Genomic DNA, 9576 nt, shown 5'->3' with positions numbered 1-9576 from the left:
AAATATAATGCGGAAAAGAAATAACACAGGCATCAGAATTTTGTTAACGAGGAAACCGCAAATGCAGAAAAACCCCGGGACCTAGTACAGATTGAACACACACTGTATTAAGCCGCTACAAACACTAGCTTACTCTAAATTAACTTCGGTCTGGACTGTAGTTGAACCCCAATCAATCTCACACTGATCCATCGTACAGTAATGCTCCTACGCCTCTGATCCCAGCAGGATACTGCGCACTTGATTCCCTTAGCTGATCTCATCCAAAGCTAAGAGTTCCGTCTTTTGATAAATCAAGGTGAACAGGAACCAATCAATAGTACCAGACTTATATTCCCGAAGAACAACTTAGTATTATCAATCACCTCACAATAATCTTAACCGACGCAGCGAAAAAAGATATTGCGGAATCACAAACGATAAGACGAAGTTTGTTTGTGATTACTTTTTATCTTGCCTATCAGAGATAAAAATCTCAAGCCAATTATTACAATTGTACTCGTACGATAGAAACAACAAGATCAGATCACACAACTACGATAAAAGTAGTATCGGTCTGGCTTCACAATCCCAATGAAGTCTTTAAGTCGTTAACCTGGTTTAGAAGAAGAAACCAAAGGTTAAAGGAGAATCGACTCTAGCTTAACACAACTAGTATCATACAGAATGTGAGGGGATTAGGTTTCCCATTTGCTAAAGTTCTCCCTTATATACACTTTCAAATCAGGGTTTGCAATCAATGTTAGCTTAGTAACAAAGCATTCAATATTCACCGTTAGATGAAAACCTGATTAGATTCAAGCTATTTCTCAACCGTTAGATCGAAAACTTAGCTTGTCACACACAAATGAAATGTCCAATTTTGGGTTTATGAATCGTACCCAAACATTAACATTTGTTGGTTCAACAAGTCAACCAAAAGGTTAGCCATATGATTACTCTCATATCAACCTTATTCTTCTTCACCATAACTTGTTCAAATGACTCAAATGAACTAGTTAGAGAGTTGTTCAATTGCAAGGAAATCTTATGTAACTACACAAGACACAATTGAAGCAAAATCGGTTTGATTCACTCGAATCGGTTCATGAACTTTATAGCCACGGTTTGCAAAAGCATTCCTTAGTTTATTTAAACATTAGTTCAAGAACAACCGACTTTAGATATAACCTGCTCAAGTTCGCGGACTGGGTTCGCGGACTTAAGCTCATGGAAGGAGTACACAAACTCCAGCAGAAAATCTCGGGTTGAGAAGTTCCGCAAGTTCGCGGACTTGGCTCACGCCACTTCCATTTCTCTTGATCAACAAAGTTACCAAAATTTGGTTCAAGGAATAAGGACTTATACATATATGTAATATGTGTTTCCAAACAATGCTTATATCCTACCAATGGTTATGTAATCTACACTCTCATTTCAATCATTGAAATATTCTCAGAGGACGTTATATATCCGTTATTCACAGACCATTTTTCGTCAGAGAAATTTTCAAAGTGATTAAAACATAACATCACTTTCATCACTTGGTAAAGATGAATTCGGCTAAAGAGAAAGCTTACCAACACACATTTCGAGAAATAGATAGGCGAGATAAACTCGGGTCGAAATAGCAAATGTGTATAATGAAAGTATATATATCAAAACGACTTTTGTCTCAAGAGTAGGAGATAGAGTAAATAGACTTTTGAGTGACAGATAAGTTCAGGTCTCCACATACCTTTTAGTCGATGAAGATCCACCAGTTCCTTGAGTAGTCCTTCGTCTTGTATGATGATTGCCATGGAGTCTTGAGCTCAACTACACTTTCTATCCTAATCCAAGACCTTATCTCTAATAGGCTAGTAATCAAGACTTATAGTTTTGATCACTAATATTGACAAACATGCTTGAGATAGCAACGCATGCGAGTTCGACCGAGCAATGCTCTAACACTATATAGACTATGATTATACACATGTACTATTTTGAGTTGATTTTATCTCTCTTATCTATTTCTCGAAATATGTGTTGGTAAGCTTTCGCTTTGGCCAAGTTCATCTTTACTAGTGACGAAATTTATATTAGTTTCAGTTACTTGAAATCGCTTTGATGAAAAATAGTTTTTGAACAACAACTATATAACGTCCTCTAAGAATGTTTCAATGATTGAAATGAGAGTTTTTAATACATAACCATGGTTGGATATAAACATTATGAGACAACTCATATGTGTGTAAGTCCAATATCCTTGAACCAAAGTATGCGTACTTTGCTGCTCAGAATAACCGGAACTAAAGTCCGCGTACTGCCGGAAGTTCACATCCCGTGAATTTCTGTTGGAGTTTGTGAACTGAAAACAAACTTTATCCGGGTAGCTAAGTCCGCGTACCAGTATGCGTACATAAGTAGGTTATTTTCTAAAAACAGTTTAATTCGTGAACTAAGACATTTATATTTTAAGGAATGCAATCTTTGCAAACAGTGGCTATAATGTTCATGAATCGGTTCGAGTGAATCAAAACTTTTTTTGTTTCGATTGTGTCTTGTATACTTATATGAGATCTAAGCAATTGAACAACTCTCTAACTAGTTCACTTGAGTCATTTGTACTAGTTGTGGTAAAGAAGAATAAGGTTGATATGAAAGTGCTCATATGGATAACCTATGGTTAACTACCGTTGTACCAACGACTTGTACACGTTTAGGTATGGTTACTCAAACCTAAATGAAGTTACATTTCATGTGTGTATAACAAGCTAAGATTAGATCTAACGGTCGAAAGAGATTAGATTGAATCTAATCAGGTTTTCTTCTAACGGAGAATATTGAATGCTTTATTACCAAGGTAACATTGATTGCAAACCTTGATTTGAAGACTATATAAATGAGAACTCTAGCAACTAGCAAACCTAATCCCCACACCTCTTGTGTGATACTAGTTGTAAGCTAGAGTCGATTCTCCTTTAACCTTAGGTTTCTATCGAGACCATGTAGGTTAACGACTTAACGAATTCATTGGAATTGTGAAGCCAGACCCAACTATTTTCTCTGTAGTTTGTGATCTGATCTTGCCGTTTCTATCATATTTGAGTACAATCGGAAGGATTGGCTTGAGATTAATTTCTCCGATAGGCAAGATAGAAAAGTAGTCACAAACTCTTCGTCTCATCGTTTGTGATTCCACAATATCTTGTTTCGCTAGTCGATTAAGATTATTGTGAGGTGATTGATAATTCTAGGTTGTTCTTCGGGAATATAAGTCCGAGTTATCGATTGGTTCATGTTCACCTTGATTTATCAAAAGACGGAACAAAACTCGTAGGTATTTCTGTGGGAGACAAATTTATCTATTTCTGTAGACTTTTCTGTGTGATACAGATTTGTTTATTAAATTCTTCGACTTTGGGTCGTAGCAACTCTTAGTTATGGGTGAGATCAACTAAGAGAATCAAGTGCGTAGTATCCTGCTGGGATCAGAGGCGTAAGGAGCGCAACTGTACCTTGGATCAGTGTAAGATTGATTGGGGTTCAACCAAGGTAGTTAATATCGGTTGTACATGCCGATAATACAGGTTTTTGTCGGATATCGGGATATACCTATACGATATCGCAAATATCGGCGATACAGATAAGAAACGATAAAAACGTCCGTCTCGGCCGGTACGAACCGATATACCGGTTTTACTTGTACACTGTTTTTATCAGTTAAGGGTATTTCCGTAATTCACGTTCTGCTCGATAAAAATCGATTAAAACCTAATTTTATCACTGTGTTTTCATATCATATCATATCTTGCAGCAGAGTTTCACTCCATCTCTAGCTGCAAAAAAAGTAACATCATGTTTGTTTTCATCTTAAGCTGGTACGCGGGAAAGTTCTTCTTAGTGACCATGAAAAGAAACTAAGTTGTTAATTTTGTCAAAGAGACTAAAGAAAAAGGGGTTCAAGATAGAATCAGTTAACATTGTTAAAATCCACTCAAATTTTATATGGAGTAGTTCAAAAGGTATAAATTTCTCATCTGAACTAGGGATTTTTATATTTACCGTTTTCAGTGAGTTCTTGTTTTAGTAATTCGATTTTTTCCATTCTGAATTAGGGTTTAACATTTTGGATTCTCCAATTGGATCTTACTGAAATCAGGGTTTTTAAAATTTTGAGGTTTTCAATTGCTCTCCTAACAGAATTAGGGGATTTTTGAATTAAATTTTTTGGGGATTCTTTAATGGATCTCTCTGGTGAGTCCATCCAGTTTGGGGTTTTATGATTTCAATTACTTGTTTGGTTTGTTTTTATGCAGACAGTGCATTCCTTTTATGTATGTGGCCATAGGCTAGATATGGCAAGTGATTCGTTACCATTGGTCGCCGCACCTCGATCCCAGACTCTTGCTGCAGATCAGAAGAAAGATATTGCTTGGGAATGGGCTGAAAGCAATGATCCGTCTAGAAAAAAACACTCTAACCTGTAAGATATGTGGGAAAATAGTCTCTGGGGGAATCACTAGATTCAAGTACCATATATTGAGTAGGGTAGGGGAAGTTAGAGGATGTCCCAATGCAACTAAAGACATTATTGCCAAGATTAGAGAGGTAGAAATAATAAAGAAGAAGCAAAAGGTTCACATGGATCAGATTGATTTGATGTATGCAACAGCTGATTTCAATGGAGAAACTGGAGATGATGAAGATATTGAGGTAGAAGAGGTTGAAGCGGATGTCGTTGTTCCGTCTAAAAGGAAATATAAAGGTGCAAGTAATGTAAGGGGTCCTATTGAAGAATTTATGAAAACTGATTACTCAGAAGTGCAGCAAACAACACTCGAGAGGCAAAGTGTTACTAAAATGAAGTTGAAGGATAAGGCGTGGGATAGCATATCGGCTTGGATGACTGAAAATGCTATACCTTTCAATACTGTTCGTTCCCCTAGTTTCCAAGTGATGCTCCATTCTATTGGAGAATATGGAAAAGGTATGTCATCGGCTCTTTACTGTATTTCTATGTGTTGTGTTTTGAACAGTAGATGCAAGTGCCTGACTGCCTGGTATAATAATTCGAGTGAAGTGTGCCAGATTCTCTTTTTGTATACTCTTGCCTTTAATTCACTGTCTAGAACTGGAAGTTTGTACATAAGCTGAGCTGAACCAATAATATTGGACTAATAATGTGGTGATCACTTAGTTACTACACTGCGATCCTGATACAATTGCCTACAGTATCAAGATTTACAACTCCATTTTTGAATACAGTTCTCTCTTTAAACAACAGGATTATTGGACCAATAATATTACAATTGAGAAGTGACTCGTCTAGCATCTGATCATATATTGACTCATGAATTGTTGTTTGTTAATTAAGAATTGTGCTATGTTTTGAATTGGGATGGTGTTATAGCCCTGAACCTGACTGTGATTTAAGTAGCTTGCTGTTAATATGAAATTGCATTTGAAACACATGAACCATTAGCTTATTTGAAACACATTTGTTGACACCTTTTATTTATCATGTACTTATATTTTTCTTTCTATCTTTAGTGCTTAGCTATGCCGGCGCCATCGTACCATCATATCCGTTCAACTCTCTTCAATATGCAGCTTGAAGAAATGAAGAAGTTTGTTGAGACGTTTAGACCACATTGGAAGAGATTTTGGTTGTTCTATTATGTCTGATGGTTACATGGATGGAAAAGGGCGCCATCTTATTAACTTTGTGGTAAATTGTCCAAAAGGATCAGTCTTCTTGAAGTCGGTGGATGCATCATCACGAACGAATGATCAATTTTAAATAGCTGAACTCATTAATGAGGTGATTGAAGATGTTGGGATTGGTAATATTGTACAATTTATTAGTGATAATGGTTCTAATTTTAAGGCTGCTGGGAAGCTTTTAATAATTGATGACCCAACCTTATATTGGACTCCGTGTGCTGCCCACTGCGTCAACCTAATGCTGGAAGATCTTGGTAAGAAGCTTACACCGATAACTAGAGCTGTCACTCTAGGTAAGAGAGTTGTTACATACATTTATGCTCACTTTCAAGTTTAGATTTGATGAGAGAGATGACAGGGAATAAAGAGTTGCATCGGTCTGCAAAGACTAGATTTGCAACCCAATATTATACACTTCACAGCCTTCTTGAGCATAAAACCCAATACCTATTTTTTTTTGATGCACTTGTAGAAGAAGATAATTGGTTGGACCCTGAGAACTTGAGTTATTTGATTCATCAAGCTGATGAGTTTATTGGTGCTCAAGCAAACCATGCTATGGGTGTCAGTTCAGGACCAGTTACGCGAGGTAGATGACGAGTTCCTAGTATCCACTCTCCAACTGATGCCATGGACGCTGAATTTGATTCTGATTTCAACTGTGAACCTCGAGGAACTGCCACTGAGGGATTATATGGTGTTAAACGTCCTTTGGCTGATCCTGCAAACGCTATCATGGATGATCTGCTTTAGAAATCTAACTAATGGTATGACACAAATATTTTTTTGTCTCTTATTCTGATTTCAAGAAATGTAACTAATGTCAGACTTGGTAATGTGTTTTATATTTTGATTATGATTTCTTGAACTGTTACTGTTAGTTCAAGAAAGTAGGTCTACTAATTTTGGTAACTCCATATATGATTATGGTGGATGTAATTATTGTAAATGTGATGCTGGGCTAACATTACTGCCAAAGCTCGGTCTTGGTTGTTGATACAACAAGCCTCTAATCAACCACCTCTTATTTTGTAAGACAATTTTTATTTTCTACTATGTTTTTGTCTATATATATGTTTTTGTTTGATAAATAATTAATATTAAAAAAGTCTTAATCGTGTATCGCCGATAAAAACCGGTATTATCTTTTGTATAGGTGTTTCGGACCCGAACGATACCGATACACGATATTAACCACCTTGAGTTCAACTACAGTCCAGACCGAAGTTAGTTTGTAGTAGGATAGTGTCTGTAGCGGCTTAATACAGTGTGTGTTCAATCTGGACTAGGTCCCGGGGTTTTTCTACATTTGCGGTTTTCTCGTTAACAAAACTTCTGGTGTCTGTGTTATTTCTTTTCTGCATTATATTTTGTTAAATCGATCAATTGGTATATCCAACCTTTGGTTGTTGATTGAAATTGATTGATACTTGAACATTGGTCTTTGGTACCGTTCAAGTTAATTTTTCTTGTGTTCAATTAGACTCACATATTTCTATTTTCTTGAGTAAGTATTTAATCGAGAAATTGAGATATAACTCCTTGATATACTTTTTTATTAAGATTGAGTCTGACTGTCTATTTGATTCTCTTAAAAGTATATTGGAGTTAGTCGATACAGATTGCTAACCGAAATATTGTGTGTGGTTGTTAGACCCCCGCTTTTCAGTTGGTATCAGAGAAGGCAAACACGTTTAAAGACCTTATAAGTCTGTGTTTGTAGGGATCTGACTCTATGGAAAGGAATTTTATCTCCATAAACGTACCACCAGTCTTCGATGGCTCAAACTACTTATGGTGGAAAATTGCTATGCGTTCTTTTCTTCAAGCTCGTGATTTTTGGGTACGTGTTGTTAATGGCTATGATCCTCCGGTTAATACAGAAGGCGATGTATCTATACCTAAGGATATTTGTAGATATAGTCCAGAAGAAATCCTTGTTGCAAAGCAAAATTCTGACGACTTAAATGCTATCATACATACCATTACCCCAGATCTTCAGCATCATGTGACTACGTGCACAAAGTCTAAAGAAGCCTGGGATATCTTAGAAACCGTATTTGAAGGGAATACCAGTGAAAAAAAAGCTAGGATTCAAAACCTAAATTCTGATTGGGAAAACCTTAGTATGGCAGATGAAGAAACATTTGATGAGTTTAATCACAAAGTGTCTGAAATTGTTAATGCATCTTTTGCATTGGGTAAGATTATTCCTGAAAAGGACATTGAGATGAAAATTCTCAGATTATTGCCATTTAGATACGATTCTAAGAAGCATGCCATCGTTGAAGGAAATAATCTCGCAACGCTCTCCAGAAATACTCTGGTTGAGAAGCTAAAGATCTTTGATCATGAGCATACATTCAAATCTGGGAAGGATGTTGCTTTTAAAGCACAAAAGAACACTAAATTACTTGATAAAAGTAAAAGTGTTTGCATCTCTGAAGATGATCTTTCTGAGGTTAATTCATTAGATGAAGATCTTGACAAGTCAGTCTCGTTGATCACTAGACAGTTTAGGGATCTTCTTTTGAAGAGAAGTAAAAGGTTCTCCAGAGATAAATCCAGGTCATCAGTTAAGCCCCATAATCGTGTTCCTCCTAAAAACAGGGATAATGATGAGATTGATGATGAGGATATGCCTCAGTGCTTTAAGTGTAAAGGTTTTGGACATTTTACAAATGAGTGTCCAAATAAAAAAAAATACACTGGGAACAAAAGGTCTTGCTGCAACTCCTGATGAAATGTCTGACAACTATGATTCTAATGAAGACGAAAATCAAGTGTTACACTTTTATGTGAAAATATTGATTTTGATAACTGTAGTAATACATACATCAATCTTGATATTCTTTCAGAAGAGAACTCAACCAATCTGGAAGAAAAAATTGACCTTGCCGTTGGAGTCTAATTTTTCAGGTTCTACTGTGTGTCTAGCAGCTTGCACATCTCGGATACCTGAATTATATTCCAGGTTGACATGCTCATATTGTTCATTCAAGGGTCATGAACTATCAAAGTGTTACAAGTACAAACACAAATTGAGACATGTCAACAAACTTCAACGAAGAGCAAATCAATTAGCAAACAAGCTTAAACTTGTTTAAAAGACCGCAGAGGTATGTAAGATCTTACCTTCGTCAAAGAAGTTAGTTTCCAAGGATAAAGAAAGACCATTGGAAAGAAAGTTATGGTCTAAAAACTATGAGAAACATGGTTCTATGAATTCCTATCAAAAAAGATGTGACAGACAGATTATTGTTCATCCCAACACAACTTAAATTGTGTTGGTTAGTGCATCTTGTCTCATGTGCCTGATTAAAAGAGACAAGATTCTGCATATCACGAGTTTTTGAAAAAGAAAAATGGTTTTAAATTTGTTTTCTTTTGTTTTTGAAGTTTGCCTGGTTTTGCAAGATTGGAATTTTTCCATATCTAATTGATATTAGAAAGGTCTTCCCTGGTTAATTAATAAAAGAGGGTTAAAATTGACAATTCAGCCTTTTATAGAGTATGAGTTGTGCGTTTGTGAATCCTTTGAAGTGTATAAAGGTTCTGTAACCCTACATTCCTTTTTTTCCCTTCCTTGAAACTCTTTTTTTAACTTAAGACTGCTTGCTGAAGTGTGATTTCCTCTCACAAATCCGTACACTTATAGATATTCCAAGCATCATGTCTTCTGATGGAAAAGATGTTAATATGATTGTTAAGCCATCAATCATGAAGGAAAAAGAAATATCTCCATTACCTCCAACTTTGAAAAGAAAAAGAAGGAATGTGAGGAAGCCAAGAGTTGTTCATTCAAATTCTCAGAAGTTTTCTGATGTTCTTGAAGAGTTGAAGGAGACAAGAAAGGAGATTCAACAAATAAAGGCTTGTGTCTTGAGA

The 9576-nt window shown here is 36.1% G+C and overlaps 1 protein-coding gene across 3 annotated transcripts; it reads left to right on the top strand.

Annotated features, from left to right (window-relative positions):
• The first annotated feature begins 3765 nt into the window (after nt 1-3765).
• Nucleotides 3766-6728, top strand: LOC113319320. Of its 3 annotated transcripts, none has more exons than XR_003345356.1 (4): nt 3766-3986; nt 4281-4951; nt 5515-5942; nt 6161-6728. XR_003345356.1 is itself a non-coding variant. In XM_026567580.1 (3 exons), the coding sequence occupies exons 2-3, from the start codon at nt 4417-4419 to the stop codon at nt 5577-5579; spliced, it is 600 nt and encodes a 199-aa protein (XP_026423365.1). In that variant the 5' UTR covers nt 3766-3986; nt 4281-4416; the 3' UTR covers nt 5580-6728. The 3 variants fall into 3 exon arrangements, 1 of the variants encoding a protein (XP_026423365.1); XR_003345355.1 differs by having other exon boundaries at nt 5515-5981; XM_026567580.1 differs by having other exon boundaries at nt 5515-6728.
• The last annotated feature ends 2848 nt before the right edge of the window (nt 6729-9576 follow it).

Source organism: Papaver somniferum, chromosome 10, assembly GCF_003573695.1.
Source record: "Papaver somniferum cultivar HN1 chromosome 10, ASM357369v1, whole genome shotgun sequence".
Taxonomy (NCBI): domain Eukaryota; kingdom Viridiplantae; phylum Streptophyta; class Magnoliopsida; order Ranunculales; family Papaveraceae; genus Papaver; species Papaver somniferum.
Note: the sequence above shows the minus strand (reverse complement) of the source record. Positions and strands in the feature narration are given on the sequence as shown.